Source organism: Xenopus tropicalis, chromosome 7, assembly GCF_000004195.4.
Source record: "Xenopus tropicalis strain Nigerian chromosome 7, UCB_Xtro_10.0, whole genome shotgun sequence".
Lineage (NCBI taxonomy): Eukaryota > Metazoa > Chordata > Amphibia > Anura > Pipidae > Xenopus > Xenopus tropicalis.
The window spans coordinates 36237897-36260368 of record NC_030683.2 but is presented as its reverse complement, the minus strand read 5'-3'; the positions used below and the strand labels follow the sequence as shown (position 1 = coordinate 36260368).

General features: G+C 42.7%; 1 protein-coding gene across 1 annotated transcript; it reads right to left on the bottom strand.

Annotated features, from left to right (window-relative positions):
- Positions 1-5: 5 nt before the first annotated feature.
- On the bottom strand, positions 6-13155 carry LOC100486337 (interferon-induced protein with tetratricopeptide repeats 5-like). The gene is made up of 2 exons (XM_031906680.1): positions 13024-13155; positions 6-2257 (listed from the first exon to the last, which is right to left on the bottom strand). The coding sequence occupies exons 1-2, from the start codon at positions 13026-13028 to the stop codon at positions 919-921; spliced, it is 1344 nt and encodes a 447-aa protein (XP_031762540.1). The 5' UTR covers positions 13029-13155; the 3' UTR covers positions 6-918.
- Positions 13156-22472: the final 9317 nt, after the last annotated feature.

Below are 22472 nucleotides of genomic sequence, written 5' to 3'. Positions count from 1 at the left end.
TATGGAAGACAGGCTTTCCATAATTCGGAGCTTTCTGGATAACAGGTTTCCGCATAAGGGATCCCATACCTGTACAATGAGCACCTTTTGATACAAGTATCTTTGATGAATGATTTCTTGTGCAATTAAGCAATTAAGCATCTCCTACTATACTATACTTATAAGGTAAATAAAAATTTGCCTAAAGACAGATTGCAGTTAAGCATTTTGTGATGAGTAACTTGATTATTTCAAATAAAGTCCAAAAATGTTAATTGATTGTATTTATAAAGTTTCTTATTTCAATGTGTGAAGATTATACTAAATTTACATTTACACAATAATTCCTCTTTATCTTACCCTTTTTCTTCTGCACCTCCAAGCATACCAGCAGGATCTTCCTCATTGCCTTTAGCAATCTGGTGACTTATCTGAAGCCTAGAATGTACCTGGGGGCTAGCTAAATCTTTGCTTGGCACCTTTATGGCACCCACACATTTTATACAAATATAAATGACACCAAATATTGATGGGAATGAGCTCTAATGCAGATGATAAAAGGACTTTAAAATACTAAACTCAAGCCTCTTCAAATAGAAGAATAATATCTCCTCAGTACATTGTGCTATATACATCTGATTCTCTAGTGTAACAGGAGCAACTAGGAAAGCAGGAGGTTTATATAAAATACTTTATACAACAGTATTATCTGGCTGTTATATTATATTGTGTACAAGTGAATTATTGCTAATATGTAAAGTGCTGTATGTGCTTAATTTGAATGATTTAAATGCTACATATCTATGTGCAGAAATGCAGGTAAATTTCTAATGATTTTGTTTACATCAACTTCAGATCAAAGATAAATCTCAGATATTAATCATTGGATGGAACATCGCTTAACGCTTTTTCATACTATTTCACTGCGTTTGATTTGTCTTAGTTTTCCTTACTAACGAACCCAAGCAAAGCAAGTGCAGAAGCGTCCCTGGGGTTTCTCGCTAACTTCTGATTGGCTATGATTCTCAGAGACACCTCACACTCCTGCCTGTGTTCATTCTGGTCAGGAATCCGCAGCCCTTCCTTGTACTGTTCTACAGCTTCATCTTCAGATTTCTTGCAGTTTTCCAGAAATTTTCCATACTGTAAGTAGGCTTGTTGTTTCTCGTGTTCAGGAGTGGTTGTTAGCTCTGTGGCCTTTTTATAGGTTTCCTCTGCTTTCTGATATTGATTGGATCTGATGTACATATCCGCTAAATCAAAATGTGCATGCAGAAATGTTTTTTTAATTTCCAACACCATTTCAAAGTGAAATATGGTCTTTTTCATTAGATCCTTTATTTCTTGTGTGTCTGGAACACTGTGATCACCATAGCCTCTTCCCTTCCTTTGTATGATCATTTGCCTGTAGCACAGCCCCAGCTGATGTTGGAGAAAGCTAGAGTTAGGAGTTATACTTACAGCCTTCTTCAGGACTCTGATGGTTTCCTCAAACTTCCCAGCTCGCCTGTAAAATTTGGCAACATAGCGAAGCACATATGGAAGATCTGGTGTTAATTCTAGGACGTCCTTAATATGCTTCATTGCCTCTTCTTGCCTCTTTAACCCCTGTAGTTTCAGAGCAAAAAGTACCTTAATCACAGAGTCCTTTGGATTTAGCTTAACTGCCCTTTGAAGTAGCTGGAATGAAAAACTTTTGAAACATGGCCAACTTCTGCCTCGGAAGTCCTCCATACGATAAACTACAGTGGCCAGTCCAGTATTCCATTCAGGATCATCCGGATTCCCTTTCACGGCCTCTTCAAAACAGTCTTTTGCTTTCTCATAGTATTGGCTACAAAAGTTCACCAGAGCCCACCCTTGTTCTCCATTGGTCTCAGATTGCACAAGATCTTCAAGCCCTTTTGATTGTGTATAAATAGCATTAATCTTGTCAATATAGAGCTGGGACCTTTCACTATCATTTAGGTAGTAATGGAGCCATGCATAGTTGGAGAAGGTCAGCAGATATTTAATGTCGGTCTCCAATACTTTATATTCCCAAAGAATACCCTCAGCTTTTTGGAGATTCACAATAGCCTCTGTATAATCATTCTTCATGTGGTTTACATAGGCCAGCATATTATACACTCTCCCTTTTGCATCCACATTCAAATATTCCAGTTGACAGTTAAGCCTTTCTTCTAGTTCTTCAATATCAGTATCCTTCTCCTGTAGCCCCCATGTAAAGTGGCACTTCAGCTCTTCCAGGCAAGTTTTCAGTGTTGGCTGTGACTCACTGTGAATATAATAAAGAGCATTTATTTGAGACATTTTATCACTATTAGACATGTCCACTTCTATTGAAAATGTATTTGTATATTTTAACAATGAAGACATATTCATTTACTGTCAGTGGATGCAAGCGTTATGCACACTGAGGAGTGCATAGTAAACATGAGCTGCGAATAAGGGAGACCAGTACAACAAATGAAATAGAGAAAAAAAAAAATCAAATTTAAGCAGTTTATTGACCCATTGACCAATCTCTCTAAATAATAAAAACATGTTCAAAACAGCTGCAACATACCCGTCTGATGTAATAATGCTCAGTCAATGGCATGACGGTAATGAGGATGAGTGTGGTAACAGAAATGATGATATGAGATGAACACAATGATACAATGCATTATGATGGAGGAATCAAAGGTGTGAAATCAAATCCACAGTCACAGAGCCACCAATTACAAATGGAAGTGCAGTCTTCTCAAAGGGTACTGACAGATTGATCAGAAGCAATAGTTAAAATATAAAAATCAAATAGTGTGGTCCCATATTTTAAAACTGTTGCAGTTTTTATTGCACTAAGAATACCATAAGGAGCATAAAGGCCATTCCCTGTTTCCACTTACTGTCATCACTGACATGAGCTGAATGCACTTACCAAAAATGCGGAACATCAAACACTCCAAACTCACAGGTTTAATGTGGGATTGTACATACACCCAAAAAGTTTCTCAGACACAGCTGACTTTCACAGGCATAAAAAGTAAAATAAATTCCCAATCCCCATAACCCCATTTCTAACTAAGATTTTCACATCTGCAAATAGGCAAGGAAAAAGATCATACGCTGTCCATGCAGGTTCCTGGGCAGTGCTATTGTATGCCATATTAAGGCCATTTTCTAGGCACTCAGTAATAATAATGGCTGAATGCTCTGCACATCACCTTGGATACCTACAGGCACTGTCACTAAAAGAGAGAGGCAGTACCGCCGCTCCCTATACGCAGACTACGCAGTCTGCGTAGGGCACCAACTCCCAGGGGGGCACCCAGTACCAGGGCCGATTGCACCTATTGCTCCCAATCGGGCCCCACACTCCATTGTAGCTTTAACTCCCCCCTCTCTCCCTCCCTTCCACCAGCACGGACTTCTAGTTACATGTACCTGATCACATCAGCACCAGAGGAGAACTCCTTCCCAGAGGGCTGTGCTGCAATGCGATTGGACACAGGGCATGACCTTTGAACCTCTGCGCTCACTGTGCAACTGCAAAGGCAGACAGGCACACACAGCCCCCTGCGAAGGAGTTCTCCTCTGGTGCTGAAGCGATCAGGTACATGTAACTAGAAGTCCGTGCAGGTGGAAGGGAGGGAGAGAGGGGGGAGTTAAAGCTACTTCTTTTTCAATGGAGTGCGGGGGTATTTGTAGCTAGAAGTCCGTGGACATGCTTTTTTTTTTTTTAAATAACTGAGCGGGGGATAAATGAGCCCCGGAGCAGCTGCAGGTAATGATTGAAGCTGTTGCTAAGATTATTTTGTATATAAACCGTCAGCCACGCTGCTTGTAATGTATTAAGCCCAAATGGCTGACATCTTTGCCTGAGAGCATCTGCTATATGTAGGCTTCTCTCCTTTACCATTTAATTATGTTCCCCAGCCGCACATTTGTTATATAACTGCAATAAACTGGGAGACACAATGGGACCCGGACACTTTATGGCCACAACAAATATTGTATGTGAAAACTATGGCAGCATAAAGATTACCCTGTAATAAGCACAATTCAGCAGGAACAGCCCCCTAAGTTTGCTCATAGCCTGTACAGAGAGATACCATAAAACTATGGCAGCATAGGGATTCCCCTGTACTAAGCACAATTCAGCAGGAACAGCCCCCTAAGTTTGCTCATAGCCTGTACAGAGAGATACCATAAAACTATGGCAGCATAGGGATTCCCCTGTACTAAGCATAATTCAGCAGGAACAGCCCCCTAAGTTTGCTCATAGCCTGTACATAGAGATACCATAAAACTATGGCACATAGGGATTCCCCTGTACTAAGCATAATTCAGCAGGAACAGCCCCCTAAGTTTGCTCATAGCCTGTACAGAGAGATACCATAAAACTATGGCACATAGGGATTCCCCTGTACTAAACATAATTCAGCAGGAACAGCCCCCTGCATTTGTTCATAGCCTGTACAGAGAGATACCATAAAACTATGGCACATAGGGATTCCCCTGTACTAAGCACAATTCAGCAGGAACAGCCCCCTAAGTTTGCTCATAGCCTGTACAGAGAGATACCATAAAACTATGGCAGCATAGGGATTCCCCAGTACTAAGCACAATTCAGCAGGAACAGCCCCCTAAGTTTGCTCATAGCCTGTACAAAGAGATCCCATAAAACTATGGCAGCATAGGGATTTCCCAGTACTAAGCACAATTCAGCAGGAACAGCCCCCTAAGTTTGCTCATAGCCTGTACAGAGCGATACCATAAAACTATGGCAGCATAGGGATTCCCCTGTACTAAGCACAATTCAGCAGGAACAGCCCCCTAAGTTTGCTCATAGCCTGTACAGAGAGATACCATAAAACTATGGCAGCATAGGGATTCCCCTGTACTAAGCACAATTCAGCAGGAACAGCCCCCTAAGTTTGCTCATAGCCTGTACAGAGCGATACCATAAAACTATGGCAGCATAGGGATTCCCCAGTACTAAGCACAATTCAGCAGGAACAGCCCCCTAAGTTTGCTCATAGCCTGTACAGAGAGATACCATAAAACTATGGCAGCATAGGGATTCCTCTGTACTAAGCACAATTCAGCAGGAACAGCCCCCTAAGTTTGCTCCATATGATAGCCACATGAACGCTGCTCAGTGCTACTCTGTTCTGCTAGTGTTGGGTGAGTCTGGGAATGGGAGTACACTGAAGGGCAAATTGCATTCTTTCCATGGGCATGGCAAATGTCCCTATTTACATTTTTAAAATATTGGGAGTTGTGCCTGTATTAAGCACAATCAGCAGGAACAGCCTAAAAAACTATAAAACTATGGCAACATAGGGAATCCTATTAGTATGAGTGAGTATGAAGTCACACGTCAGCGACGAGGCGCAACCTTATAGAAGTGCCTGTTGCCGCGGCATAAGAGAGAAGGAGCCGCCGACGATGACTTGGTCTGTTGGGGGTACTTTCTATGGGGGCAATTGGGGGCACTGTGTGTGGGGGCTACTGTCTATGGGGGTACTGTGTTTGAGGCAATTGGGGGCACTGTGTGTGGGGGCTACTGTCTATGGGGCAATTGGGGCACTGTGTATAGGGGCACTTTCTATTGGGGGAACTGTTTATGGGGGCAATTGGGGCACTTTCTATTGGGGGCACTGTCTAAGGGCAATTGGGGGCACTGTGTGGGGGCTACTGTCTATGGGGGCAATTGGGGCACTGTGTATGGGGGCACTTTCTATTGGGGGCACTGTCTAAGGGCAATTGGGGGCACTGTGTGTGGGGGCTACTGTCTATGGGGGCACTTTCTATTGGGGGCACTTCTGTAATATTTGGGGGAGGGGGCACAAAAGTAAATTTCTGCTTAGGGCACCCATTTGGCCAGCAGTGGCCCTGGAGAGAGGACAATTTTGTAAAACAAAAGGTGCAATACATGCTGTGAGGGCTCCAAGCCCAGTACTTACTTCTGATAATCTTTATCAAGATCAAAAAAGCTTAGCTTCCCCCCCAAAAAAATTAATTGGCATAACATATAATATATACATGTAGAGCTATAAGTTATATGGCCTGCCATGGAAAGCCATCTCTTCTCCCCTGCCAGCTATAATGGATGTCTAGAAAGAACCACCGCTGTCTTGTGAATTTTAGGATGGTGGAAAAATGAACTGTGTTTAAATAAAAATTCTTCTCACTTATATTCAAAATAATAAGTAAAAATCATCTAGACTACTCTTTAAGATAAGTTCATTAAGATCATTAAACCCCACTAAAAATAAAAGAAGGTCGAATTAGAGGATAAGTAAACAATCTATCGGTATATTAGTCTCTTTAAACTTCCCAAATGTGTCAAGCTTATTATTCATATTACTCCCCAATTAGTATTTGTCTTTTTTTCATTCATTTTATCTTTACGCTTGAATAGACACAGTACTTTTGCTTGGTACAGCTCCTGCACTGTGCACCGGTTGCATCACTGGCAGTGTATCTGGCACAAGAGGCAAGTGTAGCAAGGGCAGAACAGTGTGTTAACACAAGGAGCACGACAAGTATGTGTATAGCCAGCGGCTTAACTGGGTCAGGTGGCGTCTGAGGCAGAAGACCTAGTGCCACAACTCCCACCCTTCTTGTTTACCTCCAACTCATGGACCGAGACAAGGGTGGGCTGAATATGTAGGTGCAGACAGGGTTGGACTGGGGGGTGAAGGGCCCACCGGGGTTCCTACCCCAGGGGCCCATAATTTGGATCTACATATTTTAAGTCTACTAAAAAATAATTTAAACATTAACTAAACCCAATAGGATTAGTTTGCCTCCAATAAGGATCAATTTTCTCCTAGTTGGGATCAAGTACAACATACTGATTTACTATTACAGAGAAAAAGGAAATTTGTTTTAAAATCTATTATTTCCCATTATTGGGAATATTTTGGACACTGGTGTGGTTAAATACAACAAAATCATCTGGTCTAAGCTGCTAGTACAATAATATCCTCATACACAAGACACAAAGGGCCTGATTCACTAAAGTGCGATAAAAATTATTGCACGCTTTTTTGCGTTAAAAAACGCAAAATAATTTGCGCGCGATTCACCATAGTATTATCGCGTGCGAAAAATCGCCATTTTCGCATGGGTTATTTCTCGCACAAGTTTTAGCGCATGCGTTAATTTCCGCACTGAAAAGAATACGATCGCATGATTCACTATATTTTTTGCGCGCTAAATATCGCATTCGGCTATGCGAAAATTAACACCTACTACAGGCAGGCGAAAAATTATACAAAAGTACAGTAAATGACTTTTTTGCAATAAAATATGGACTTACAGTGTTATTTATTCAAGTATGTGTCTTTTTACTCAATTTTACTAAAGTCTTGGCATGTATGGAATTTCGCTACTAATATACAGTACTATAGCGGTGAATATGTTGTCGCCAAAATATACTGTACTGTAGTGGCGAATATTTTTTTCGCGCAAAATACATTACTATGTATATTTTGGCGATATTTTTTTTCGCGATTTTGTAATCTCGCGAATTGCGGACATTTTGTGGCGATTTTGTAATCTCGTGACATGTGCGACTTGGGGCCATTTTGTGTCATTCAGCCAAACTGAGAGGAGATGCCTGGGGTTTCTGACTTGCTACCAGGGGAGAGGCGCTATATTATCAGCGTGCTCCTGCGTGCAGGATATGACCACCCACCGTCGGGGGACTTAGGGGTCCATGAGAGGAAGAGGGCAATCCTGGCCAAGCTAAGACAAGGTTTGCTCGCCAGGTTTGCCCTTGATGTGGGCCCCCACCAGCTCCGGCGGCTGTGGCCCGACCTTAAGCGCAGGAGCCCAGAACTGGTCGCTGAAATTAGAGAAGGTAATTATTGTACTTTATTATGCTTTTACAGTATACGTTCAGTAAAAGATTTAGCAAGTAATTTGAACTAAAGGTACAAATGTAAGAAATGTCAGGGATGATGAAAGTAACATAGTAACATAGTAAGTTGGGTTGAAAAAAGACATACATCCATCACGTTCAACCATAATGCCAGTGAGGAACTGAAACGTTGCTCACAATAAACCTCTGAATATTATTTCACATCTTTGTGACTCCTTGTGAAAATCCTGTGTGTGCTGTCATCCCATGCCTGTCTAGATTTTTTTTTGCCACAGGCACCCAGGTGTTATTGTTCCTTATGGTGTGCAGCTTCCCAGCACTTCCTATTGTATATATATATATATATATATATATACACATCTATTTTAAGGGTCCCCAGGGTCCCCCGAGGCACCAGCAGCCATCCAGGCCCCCGAGGCTGAAGAGGCCCCCGAGGCCCCAGGGTCCCCCGAGGCCCCAGCAGCCATCCAGGCCCCCGAGGACCCAGCAGACTGCCAGGCCCCCGAGGCTGAAGAGGCCCCCGAGGCCCCAGGATCCCCCGAGGCCCCGGACACTCCCCCCCTTGATTTATCCCCCACTTTCCCCCCCGGCCCTTGAGTTCTCCCCCCAGGCCCAACACTCTCCCCAGGCCAAGCGCTGGGCACCAGGTCCTCCTGCTGACGAGGGTCCATCACGCCAGACCGAAGATGTGGGGACCCAAACAACACCTGGGAGGACTGACCCCACACTTCGGTCAATGCAGGAGGACCTGGAAACTCTGAAGGCCCAGGTGGCCCAGCTGCAGCAGGACATGAGGGAACTCAAGGGCAGCAAGTTTTTTTTTTTTTGTTTTTATAGTCTTTTAAAAAAGTTAATTCTTGTCATTAAAGTTTTTATTTTTCTACTTTTGAACTGGGTAATGTGTAATTATTTTGCCTTCCTTGATATGGTATTCTATACTTTCATGTAGTTTCCCCTAAACTCTTACATTTATCAGTAACAGCATCAATATGCTATATGGGTTAAATGTTTGCAAATATTCTGCCAACAATTTTGCCTTTAGCCCATTTTGCTGAATAGTAAAACTTGCGTTAATTAGTACGTAGCGTATTTTCTGGCGAGTGGGATAACTGCCAATCAAATGTTTTGTTGCCAGAATAATTGCAATTTAATAAAGTGCCCATAACATATTTGCCATTATTCTGTGTGTAAAATCTCCCACTTAATTTAAGCCACTTTAGCAAACAGACCCCTAAGTATTTGGCTAAATATTCTTAAATGCCCCCCCCCCCCCCCATTTTATTATCTCTAGCACTTCTTTTTTTTTCTTACTTAGATTTTTATAATTTTTTGGGGGGGGGTTTGCAAATAAACTTTTATACAGCACCTCTCTAGCACTCTGTACTCTCCCAGGGCAAAATATCGCCATTTTTATGCTGCCGATTGTTACAATTAGCGCATGCGATAAATGCCTGCATGCGGAAAATACCGTGCACGCTATTTATCGCATTGAAATACCGCGCGTAAAAAAGCGCGAGTATGCTTATAGTGAATCGTGCGATAAATCGCCAAAATTAAGACGCGGTAAAATTTATAGCGCACGCTAAAAATAGCGCACATTTTATTGCACTTTAGTGAATCAGGCCCAAAATGTATTATCATAGATTGCTCACCAATGACTAGAGAGTATTTGTGGAATCAAGGAATGCTCCAATCTAGTCTTGTTTTTCATAGCAACCAATCAATATTTGTTTTGAAACAGCTGACTAGGCAATGCTCGCTGTTTATTGTTTTGAATTACTAAACAACACCCTGCCTTATATTACAAGCCTTATCTTTCAATTTTCTTCAAGTCAAATGTAATTATATGCTGGGGGTTGCTGCGTCCTTAATATCCTTAATAAGGATATTAACAAGAGCCATGAACTAATGCTCAACCCTATATCAAAATAAACTTCCTCAATGTAAACCTGCAATCTTTCATACTTTGTGTATTTTAGAAATGAATATAATGATTATTAGCAAATAAAGATTATTAGTCTCTACCCCAGTGGAGCTTGCAGTCTAAGCTCCCTCTGACATTCACACAACATACACTATGGTCAATATAATAAGAGCCAGTTACCCTGCCTGTATGTTTTTGGCATTAGAAGTAAACTCAAATACCCCTGTAATAGCCCAAGGACAGTGTCAAGGTAAAATCGAATGCAGGTCCCCTCTAAAAATAATAGTGCTAACCACTGTCACCATGTCAGTCTATATTAGCATCATCTGTAGTATTCCCAGGTTTCATGATCTCCGGTACAGTGTCCCAATGCTCCCAATGCAACACCTTCATCAGCCTCTGTAATAGTTCCTTTTGGTGTAGTGATGAACAATATGTACAAATGTAATAGCTGTAATATGTTATGGGCTAATTGGGTGAAAAGTAGAACAAATACTGTATCTGAAGAGTTCCTGGCAGAATTAGCTATCGGTGCTCTAGAAGGCAAAGCATACTATGGCGAGTCAGATTTCGATCTGGGAAATGAAATAATTCCCAGGCATTGGGGATTTAATGGGATCAATCCAGCTGTTTGATAGGCCTGTTCAATCCATTTGATTGATACCAATAAACATTGTTATGTGTCATTGTTCAAGTCTTCAGGATTAGTTACACCAGACAAAAAAAAGAATACCTTGTGTAGAATATTGAATCCTATATTGTCAGCTGTGTAGTTTGGCTAATAAACCAGACCAACAAGCCCTTGTTCTGTCAATTAGTACCCAAGTTCCATTTGAATTGTTGGGCATTTACTTTCTATCAGTTAAAAAAATGATCAAAGTTTAAATTTTTGCTTACTGCACTTCCACCTATCAAACAGCACTCACTATTGCCCAGGCCTCAGGAAACCTTTCATTACAATTGTCCCAGGAGGAAGCAATATGAACTAGAAAGGGAAGTCTGAGAACAAACTTCATGTGAAGTCACTGAATGAGATCTGATTGGCTGTTGTTGGCTCTACCCAGTTTTTCTAACCTTGGATCACAATTATATAGTAAAAACCACTATGCAAAGTATAGGGACTCTGGTTTTAATAGTGTCTGAATGGCAGCAATTTAAATTTCCCTACTGAAAGTCAATCAGTGAAAGTCAATAGGTGAATTGTGATTGGTGGTTGGTGGCCCCGCCCACTTTTTCTAACTTTGAGTCGAAGTCACCCAGTGACAAACTGCAAAGTTTGGGCACCCTGGCATAAATAGTGTAAGGATGACAGCATTTTATATTTAAGCCAATGGAATTTAATTAGTGGCCCAGCCCACTTTTCCTATTTTTGAACTGCAGTCCCCCAGTGACCAACTCTGCAAAGTTTGGGGACTCAGGCGTAAAAATTGTGGGACTGACGGCATTTTACATTTCACCATTGAGAGTAAATAAGTGAAATGCCATTGGTTATTGGTGGCTCCGCCCACTATTTCTAACATTGAACCACAAATACCTAGTGACTAACTTTGCAAAGTTAAACAACATTATAATTAATACTTAAATAATGGCATCAGTTTAAATATAAACCAATTAAATTTAATGGGTGGAAATGTATTGGCTGGTGGTGGCTCCATCCACTTTTCCTAACCTTTATCCTTTTCCCCCCAGTGACCAGCTGTAAAAAGTTTGGGGACCCTGGCATTAAACACATGAGAATGGCAGCAGTTAAAATTTCCCCACTAAACTTAATTAAAGAAATGTGATTGGCTGTTGGTGGCTCCACCTACTTTTTAAAACTTAAAATTGCAGTCCCCTAGTGACCCCAGTGTTAATTCTGAGAGAATGACAGCAGGTTGAATTTCCCCATTGAAAGTCAACAGGTAAAATCTGATTGGCTGTTGGTGGCTCCACCCACTTTTTCTAACCTTGAACCACACTTACCTGGTGACTAACTCTGCAAAGTTTGAGGACCTTAGTATTATCTTAATATATAAAGAATGGCAGCAGTTTAAATTTAAACCAATGAAAGTCTGTAGGTGAAATCTGATTGGCTGTTGTTGGCCCCACCCACTTTTCTAAACTTGGGACGTACTGTGCAAAGTTTGAGAACCTTGACATTAAGCCAGTAAAATTCAATAGGTGAAATCTGATTGGCTGTTGGTGGCCCCACCCACTTTTTTCAAACCTAAAACTGCAGCCCCCTAGTGACCACCTGTGAAGGGTTTGGGGACCCTGGTGTTAATACTGTGAGAATTGCAGCAGTTTAAATTTAAACCAATGAAAATCTGTTGGTGAAATATCATTGGCTGTTGTTGGCTCCACCCACTTTTCTAAACTTCGGAAATACTGTGCAAAGTTTGGGAACCCTGGCATTAAACCAGTAAAATTCATAAGGTGAAATCTGATTGGCTGTTGGTGGCCCCACCCACTTTTTTCAAACTTAAAACTGCAGCCCCCTAGTGACCAGCTGTGAAGGGACCCTGGTGTTAATACTGTGAGAACTGCAGCAGTTTAAATTTAAACCAGTGAAAGTCTATAGGTGAAATCTGATTGGCTGTTGTTGGCTCCACCCACTTTACTCAACTTGGGATGTAGTCACCTAGTGACTCACTGTGCAAAGTTTGGGAACCCTGGCATCAAACCAGTAAAATTCAGTAGGTGAAATCTGATTGGCTGTTGTTGGCTCCACCCACTTTACTCAACTTGGGATGTAGTCACCTAGTGACTGACTGTGCAAAGTTTGGGAACCCTGGCATCAACCTTTCAGTACAGAAGGGTATCTACTATAGTTTCTATACATACAAAGTGTGTAGCCATGGGGCAGCCAGTCACGTTGAACCTTACATAGCCAATAACATTTCAGCTCTTCTGAATTCTCTGGTTTAGTTCTTACACAGGAAAAAAGTAGGGTCAAATGGCATTTATGGCTCTTACAGAACTACAGAATATCAAACATCTCTTATATAAAATCATTTATTGCTGAGAAATAGTTTATTTGTTTATCATTATATGAAACAATACAAACAATGAATATTAATGTTATGGCACTACTGGCCCTTTAAAATCATTGTCTTGATCAAAATAAGTAAAACTATTTGCCATTTCTGCTTCTAATTTGAGATACAAAACTCACTTGAAATCCTCCTTTATTGTAACTCATATTGCCTTTCATGCACCATCTAAAAAGCAGGTAAAATAGTATAACTAGGAATATATTTACCTCATCGCTGTCACCGTTATTCGTTTTATAAGTAACGCCGCTGTGCCAGTGCGTCTGTAATTCTTACTCTGAACACTTGGCGACTGCTGGTTGTTACAGAGTGAGGATCATTTATAGCCAAGCGGCTCAGGGAGGGAATGAGGCAGAAACGAAACTACAGCAGCAAATGTATTCACTTCAGATTGAGCCAGAGCATCGCTGAGAATGCCAATACATGACTTTATTCTTTTGTAACAAAACATGCTGTTTGGAAGGAAATTGAGGGTCAGATAGGGGAAACGGAGAAGCAAGAGAAGAGTTGCTAGCCCAAGGCATGCTGGGAACCCGAGCTATACAGCTGCAGAATCCGCCTTCAGTTCAGCATCTTTAATCAAACTGCATATGGTTTTCCAGGTTTATCCCTGCAATGCAATGTCATGGAATTGTCATACAATCATAGATTAGGGATCATTCTAGCCAGTACCAAGGTACAAACAAACCCGCATTACTGATTACAAGGGGTCGTCTGCACTCACCCATTATTAATATATGTAGGACATTAAGATTTTCTGCATAAAGCTACTACAAAATGCCCTCCCCTTTTTTTAGTTAACTTTTAATTAGTTATAGAATGGACAATTCTAAGCAACTTTTCACTTGTTCTCCATTGTTTATTTGTTTATATATATATTTTTTAAACTCTTTCCAGTATTCAAATGGGGGTCACTGACCCCAGCAGCAAAAACTGTTCCAGTTTTACCACTATTGTAACTTTTATTACTTATTTTTCTATTCAGTCCCTCTCAAATTCATATACCAGTCTGAGGGGAGGGAGGTGCTTCTATTGACATCAGTTGCCAGCCCTGATCACCACCTGCCAGCTTCCGCTGTGCCGTACCATGCTCCCCCCCTTGCCTGTCTACCAATGTGCCATACCATGCTCCCCCCCCTTGCTTGTCTACCAATGTGCCATACCATGCTCCCCCCCTTGCCTGTCTACCAATGTGCCATACCATGCTCCCCCCCCTTGCCTGTCCACCAATGTGCCTTCCCATGCTCCCCCCCCTTGCCTGTCCACCAATGTGCCATACCATGCTCCCCCCCTTTGCCTGTCCACTAATGTGCCTTACCATGCTCCCCCCTCCTTGCCTGTCCACCAATGTGCCATACCATGCTCCCCCCCTTTGCCTGTCCACTAATGTGCCTTACCATGCTCCCCCCTCCTTGCCTGTCCACCAATGTGCCATACCATGCTCCTCCCTCCTTGCCTGCCCACCAATGTGCCTTACCATGTTCCCCCCCATTGCCTGGCCACCGCTGTGCCATACCATGCTCCACCCCTTGACTGCCCACCGCTGTGCTGTACCATGCTTCCCCCTCTCCTTGCCTGCCCACAGCTTCGCCGTGCCATGCTTCCCCCCCTGCCTGCCCACCGATGTTCCGTACCATGCTTCCCCCCCTTGCCTGCTCACTGCTGTGCCATGCTATACTTCATCCCCTCATTGCCTGCTCACTGCTGTGCCGTGCCATACTTCACCCCCTCCTTGCCTGCCCACTGCTGTGCCATACCATGCTACCGCCGCTGTCTGCTTACAAGGAATGGCACAGCAGTGGGTAGGCAAGGAGCGGGGGAAGCATGGGTTGGCACAGCAGTAAGCAGGCAAGGAGGGGATGAAGTATGGCACGGAACAGCAGTGAGCAGGCAAGGAGGGGATGAAGTATGGCACGGAACAGCAGTGAGCAGGCAAGGGGGGGGGAAGCATGCCCACTGCTGTGCCATGCAATGCTTCCCCCCCAGAGATGTTCTGTCCTGCTTCCCCCTGAGAGGCAGAAACGAAACTACAGCAGCAAATGTATTCACTTCAGATTGAGCCAGAGCATCGCTGAGAATGCCAATACATGACTTTATTCTTTTGTAACAAAACATGCTGTTTGGAAGGAAATTGAGGGTCAGATAGGGGAAACGGAGAAGCAAGAGAAGAGTTGCTAGCCCAAGGCATGCTGGGAACCCGAGCTATACAGCTGCAGAATCCGCCTTCAGTTCAGCATCTTTAATCAAACTGCATATGGTTTTCCAGGTTTATCCCTGCAATGCAATGTCATGGAATTGTCATACAATCATAGATTAGGGATCATTCTAGCCAGTACCAAGGTACAAACAAACCCGCATTACTGACTACAAGGGGTCGTCTGCACTTACCCATTATTAATATATGTAGGACATTAAGATTTTCTGCATAAAGCTACTACAAAATGCCCTCCCCTTTTTTTAGTCAACTTTTAATTAGTTATAGAATGGACAATTCTAAGCAACTTTTCACTTGTTCTCCATTGTTTATTTGTTTATATATATTTTTTAAACTCTTTCCAGTATTCAAATGGGGGTCACTGACCCCAGCAGCAAAAACTGTTGCAGTTTTACCGCTATTGTAACTTTTATTACTTATTTTTCTATTCAGTCCCTCTCAAATTCATATACCAGTCTGAGGGGAGGGAGGTGCTTTTATTGACATCAGTTGCCAGCCCTGATCACCACCTGCCAGCTTCCGCTGTGTCGTACCATGCTCCCCCCCTTGCCTGTCTACCAATGTGCCATACCATGCTCCCCCCCTTGCCTGTCTACTAATGTGCCATAGCATGCTCCCCCCCTTGCCTGTCTACCAATGTGCCATAGCATGCTCCCCCCCCTTGCCTGTCTACCAATGTGCCATAGCATGCTCCCCCCCTTGCCTGTCTACCAATGTGCCATAGCATGCTCCCCCCCTTGCCTGTCTACCAATGTGCCGTACCATGCTCCCCCCCTTGCCTGTCTACCAATGTGCCATACCATGCTCCCCCCCCTTGCCTGTCTACTAATGTGCCATAGCATGCTCCCCCCCTTGCCTGTCTACCAATGTGCCATACCATGCTCCCCCCCTTGCCTGTCTACCAATGTGCCATAGCATGCTCCCCCCCCTTGCCTGTCTACCAATGTGCCATACCATGCTCCCCCCCCTTGCCTGTCTACCAATGTGCCATACCATGCCCCCCCCCCTTGCCTGTCCACCATGTGCCTTACCATGCTCCCCCCCCTTGCCTGTCTACCAATGTGCCATACCATGCCCCCCCCCCTTGCCTGTCCACCATGTGCCTTACCATGCTCCCCCCCCTTGCCTGTCCACCAATGTGCCTTACCATGCCCCCCCCCTTGCCTGTCCACCATGTGCCTTACCATGCTCCCCCCCCCTTGCCTGTCCACCAATGTGCCATACCATGCCCCCCCCTTGCCTGTCCACCATGTGCCTTACCATGCTCCCCCCTCCTTGCCTGTCTACCAATGTGCCATACCATGCTCCCCCCCCCTTGCCTGTCTACCAATGTGCCTTACCATGCTCCCCCCCCTTGCCTGTCCACCAATGTGCCTTACCATGCTCCCCCCTCCTTGCCTGCCCACCAATGTGCCATACCATGTCTCCCCCCCTTGCCTGACCGCCGCTGTGCCATACCATGTCCTCCCCCCTTGCCTGGCCACTGCTGTGCCATACCATGCTCCCCCCCCTTGCCTGCCCACCAATGTGCCGTACCATGTCCCCCCCCCTTGCCTGGCTGCTGCTGTGCCATACCATGCTCCCCCCCCTTGCCTGCCCACCAATGTGCTGTACCATGTCCCCCCCCCCTTGCCTGGCCGCTGCTGTGCCATACCATGCCCCCCCCCCTTGCCTGCCCACCGCTGTTCTGTACCATGCTTCTCCCTCTCCTTGCCTGCCCACTGCTTCGCCGTGCCATACTTTCCCCCCCGCCTGCCCACCAATATGCCGTACCATGCTTCCCCCTCTCCTTGCCTGCCCACTGTTGTGCCATACCATGCTACCGCCACTGTCTGCTTACAAGGAATGGCACAGCCGTGGGTAGGCAAGGAGCGGGGGAAGCATGGGTTGGCACAGCAGTGAGCAAGCAAGGAGGGGGTGAAGTATGGCACGGAACAGCAGTGAGCAGGCAAGGGGGGGGGGGAAGCATGCCCACTGCTGTGCCATGCAATGCTTCCCCCCCAGAGCTGTTCTGTCCTGCTTCCCCCTGAGAGCTGTTCATAACTTCTGACAGCAGCCGCTGTGCTGCTTATAAGGAATGTTTGGCTCTGTGCTTCTCTATACGAAATGAGGGTGGGAGAGGAATGGAACGGTTCTTGGGGGAGGAGGGGAGGAGGTAACGACAAACTTCTTTCATTTATGGACAAAATGATGAACTGCCATCAGAAAGCTATAGTGTTTATAATAGTTTGCAGGGAGTTTTATATCACTGCTGGTGGCTGAATTGTGCAGCTGTGATAGGGGGCCCTCCAGCAGGCATATGAATGAATCTAAATAGCAAAACTAATACTGAGTTTGTGAAGCAAAATGAATACTGGGGTGGAACTGCTTCTGTTCTGATGCAATATGTCTCCTTTAAATACCTTGAATTAAAAGGAATGCAAAAATATTGCATAGGACAGCTGCCATTGACTTCTACATGACCTCAACAGTGTTTAGATGGCAGTATTCACATTTTTTGAGGTTTATATCTGTACTTGACAAAAGAGCAGAAGTTGTGGTTCTGCCAAACATTTCCTTAATTCTTTGTACTCCTCTTCTCACTCTCACTAGCCAAATTGTTAGAAGCAGAGGGGCTTATTGACACCTGGGCCTACCGGGAGTTTCCTAGTTTCCTGGTGAGCCTGTTGGACACTCCATTTGCGACTGATTAAACAAATTAGTTGTCAAACAAATATACTTGGGACGTTAAATAAACAAAAAATAAAACAAGCTAAAACAGAAATAAATAAGCTAATAGAATACTAAAGTAATATCTGCTGAAAATGATATATGATATTTGAAGTCTCCTTGGAGTACTTTATATAGGCTCACTGCCTGCAGCCATGTGCTTGCGTGGGCCCACCAAGCTAGAATTGTGTATCTATGGCCCCAGCTTATTACCGTTGCCCCTACATTTCTCCCATACCTCTGCATTAGATAGAAATAGGCCAGTCAGTTTAATATGCACCCTGCTGAATCAAGGAGGGCTCTTTTTTTACCCTGTCCAATTTTCCAAGAGTTAAGAATTTTGGGGCAATGAATTAAACTATCTAATGAGGAATATGGACAGGGGTGCCACCTGCAGGGTAAGAATCTCGCCTCAGGCGGCAGTGAGTGGCCAGTTAACAGGGGTGGCACAAAGCTGCTTCTGGTATCTTTAAGATTGCGCACTCTGCACTAGTGATGCGGCCCCCTCTGGACCTGCCCGATTCTAAAATTGTAAGCATGGAGCGGGAGAGAGGGGGTGGCATCAGGCCACACTATGCTCTGGGAACCATTGTTGTAGGCAGAAGAACCTGCCAGGTACCCCGTATCTATTTACGGTAACTGGGTTTTAATTAGATATTTATCTTAGAACCTAATAGGGATATCTGACATATTTTATCACTGGAAATTCTTTTCCTGATATCTAAAAAATAATGTACTAGTTTATAAGGAAACATAGCTGAATCCTCAGTACAACTATGGGATCCTTTGTCCGGACACTTGTTATCCAGAAAGCTCTATGGCAATCTCCCATAGAGTCCATTTTAATCACATAATTCAGACTTTAAAAAAATATATTTTCTTTATCGTTGTAATAATAAAACAGTACATTTTACTTGATTTTAACTAAGAAATAATTAATTATTGTAGAAAAAGAGATCCTGTTGGGTCTATTTGATATTTAAATGTTTTTTTAGTAGGATGAAGATCCAAATTACAGAAAGACCTCTTACCCAGAAAACCCCAGGTCCCACACATTCTGGACAACAGGTCTAGTACCTGTATTACATTTAGTTGTAATACACTGGAAAATGATATTGGCTATATCTTGTGTATTTCAATAAGTAATATACATCTGTGTTGAACACAGGCTTACTGAATAGGACTTGTTTTGCCAGTTGTTTTAATTTAACACTAAAATGTTTTTTTTACTTGTGATAAATAGTGCAGAATAGTACAAATAAAAGTGGTTGCATTTTGCACAAAACACTGTCTTGTGTATATCAAATCAGTTTTTAGGAAGAGAAGCTATTAATCAGGTTCTTCCCATTTTAACTGCCTTAATAAATGCCTTTCTTTTATATATTCATCCTATGGGTGCAGAGTTTATTCTCTATGTCTAAACTAATTGCTCATGTATGGTAAGGCAAAAAAGTAAGTGTTCTGAGTAAGTTAAATTCTGATTTATTATATATATATATATATATATATATATGATTAAATTAATAGGTCAGAAAACATGTTAATCTCTTCTTGAACATCTGTATATTTTACTTCAAATGTTTCTTTTTCTATTAAGGCTTAGCTTAAAAAGCACTCTTCATTATAGAGAGTTGTAACAGAAATATTATATACTGTATATGTGCCTTATGGAACATTACATACACATAACACAGATGACATTAATGCTTTGCAATAACATACATTTACATCGTGGTAACAACCTTTGGTCTCTTTTTAATCCTGTGCTTTTAAAACAATGGATCTGGGTAATTATTATAGCAAGCAGTTAATACCTAAAATATGTAGACAAGCCTATGTCCTAAAGGGTTAAATTTGAGCATTTTAAGGGTCACTAATGGTTAGTCGATAATGGAACTATCCATGTGTAGTAAACAAGAGCTGGCCTGAAAAGCTGTAGGGGGGTGACTGGTCTACACTATGGGGCTGATTTACTAACCCACGAATCCGACCCGAATTGGAAAAGTTCCGACTTGAAAACGAACATTTTGCGACTTTTTCGTATGTTTTGCGATTTTTTCGGATTCTGTACGAATTTTTCGTTACCAATACGATTTTTGCGTAAAAACGCGAGTTTTTCGTATCCATTACGAAAGTTGCGTAAAAAGTTGCGCATTTTTCGTAGCGTTAAAACTTACACGAAAAGTTGCGCATTTTTCGTAGCGTTAAAACTTAACGCTACGAAAAATGCGCAACTTTTCGCGTAAGTTTTAACGCTACGCAAGATGCGCAACTTTTTACGCAACTTTCGTAATGGATAGGAAAACTCGCGTTTTTACGCAAAAATCGTATTGGATCCGAAAAATTCGTAAAGAATCCGAAAAAATCGCAAAACATAAGAAAAAATCGCAAAGTACCGATCATTACGAAAAAAACGCAATCGGACTCCATTCGACCCGTTCGTGGGTAAGTAAATCAGCCCCTATGTGTTTCCTGATGTATTTCAGTGAGGTTTAATCTGTCCTTGAGTAAAAATTTTTTTTTCAGAAAAAACATTTTACTTAAATTAAAAAAAAAGTCACTTTAGTGTTTGGAAAGAGAAGTGTAACAAATGGTTAAGTTTTTTCCTACATACTGTAAGTAGTTCTGTCATGTTTTTTGAGTTTATGTGGACTGAGTTGTCTGAGAATCTATATTAAACCCATTGTTTACATCACCGTAGGGGAAGTTCATGCTATAATTTGCTGAGGTAGAAATTGTAAATTAATGTGGGCTGAAACTCCCTCATCATCCAGCAAACCAGCTGCCTAGGTCCCTTAGTGCTGATGCATGATATCATGGCCACAACTGGGCCAAGTAGTGCAGGCACCCAAGGCAATACTACTCAGGCCAGCACCCTGCTTAAACACCTCCCCACTTATGGAGTGCTTTTCACAAAATGTAAAGTCAAAATGGATAGCTGAAGTGATTTAAATAAGTCTATGTGCTGTGTAAACTCCTGCAGACATATAGAGGCTTTGATACCGAAGGCAACCTAAGGTTAAAAACAAAATGATTTAACCAAAGAAATGAACACAACAGAGATTATATATGTAAGACAAGCAGCAGGCAAAGAAAGTCAGAGTATAGGCAAAGGTCTGGGCAGGCAGCAGGCAAAATGAATTAAGGCTTTTCTTCTTTAAAGGCTCAATATTTGCTTAAGGTCCCCATAACCATTAGCTATTTAACTGTAATTTCAAAAATACCAGAACTGATCATAACAAATCTTAATAAATTACCTTCCAGTTGGACTTCCAGGAGCTTTTAGGAGAGCATATACACAGTCACACCAAATCTCACCTTAACAGATGTTCAGACTGGGTCTAAATCCAATGCTCCAGGATACTGGTACTGGATCTCCATATGGGGGGCAGCCCCATAATTTGGAAACCACTGATAAAAGGCTACTTTGGGGCACATTTACTAACCCACAAATCCGAACCGAATTGGAAAAATTCCGATTAGAAAACGAACATTTTGCGACTTTTTCGTATTTTTTGCGTTTTTTTTCGGCGCCTTTACGACTTTTCGGAAATTGTCGCGAATTTTTCGTTACCAATACGATTTGCGCGAAAAAACGCGAGTTTTTTGTAGCCATTACGATGCGCTCGTATCTTGTCGCGACTTTTTCGTATTGAGCGCTCGTAAGCGGCGGGCGAAACTTTCAGACTTAGCATGATTTTGGAAGCCTCCCATAGGACTCAATGGCACCCTGCAGCTCCAACCTGGCCCAAGAAAAGTCACCATACTGAAGCTTGAATGAATCCGAATGTTTCGTACTCGGCGCGAACGCTACGAAAAAATCGCAACATTTTGCTCAACTTTCGGAATGGCTACGAAAAAGGCGCAACTTTTCGCGCAAGTTTTAACGCTATGAAAAAAATCGCCAGATTTTGCGCAACATTCGGAATGGCAACGAAAAAGTCGCGTCAATTTTCCGAAAAATCGCAAAATACCGATCATTACGAAAAAAACGCAATCGGACGCATTCGGCCCGTTCGTGGGTAAGTAAATGTGCCCCTTAGTGTATTGAAGTTAACAGTAGAGGCTTATAGTTGTGAAAAAGAGGTGGAGGTGTGAGTACTGCAGCCATCTGTAGTCCTGACCCCAAACCGTTCTAATAAATGGGTAAATGGCTTAATTTTCCAGGGCCCACTAGGACTAGCAGGCCTTCCACCAGAACCTTTATCTGGTATAACTTTTGCAAAACCCCATATTTTAAGGAACTGGAAGAGTTTTTCAACTATTTAACTTTTCATTGGAACAAATGTTTCTGAGGGATACTTCTTCAAAATGTTTCTTATTGGAGACTTTGTCTTGTGGTGTCCCACACAGAGGTAGTTTGTGAGGTTCTGCTCCTTTTTCCTCCAGCAAAGAGCACAGTTGATCTCTGGGTTGCCTTCCTTGAGGGTAGTATTACTAAATATTTATTGGGGCAGCTACAGGTGTCCACCATAACTGGATGCCATTATCTTTGCCCTGAGCCCACCAGTACCTTAAAGCAACCCTGCTTGATTAATAATTTTCTGGAGCAAATCTTTCATACAATTTCAGCCTACTTTGTAGGATGGCCAAAAATATAGCAAATATTTGCTACAAATGTCACACATTGTACATTAAGCTCAAACAAATTGACAGTTGTACATTTTCTACTGATTAGAAACATTTGATGCAATTTCATGATGTAATATCTCAAATGATTGCAGTTAGTCAAAC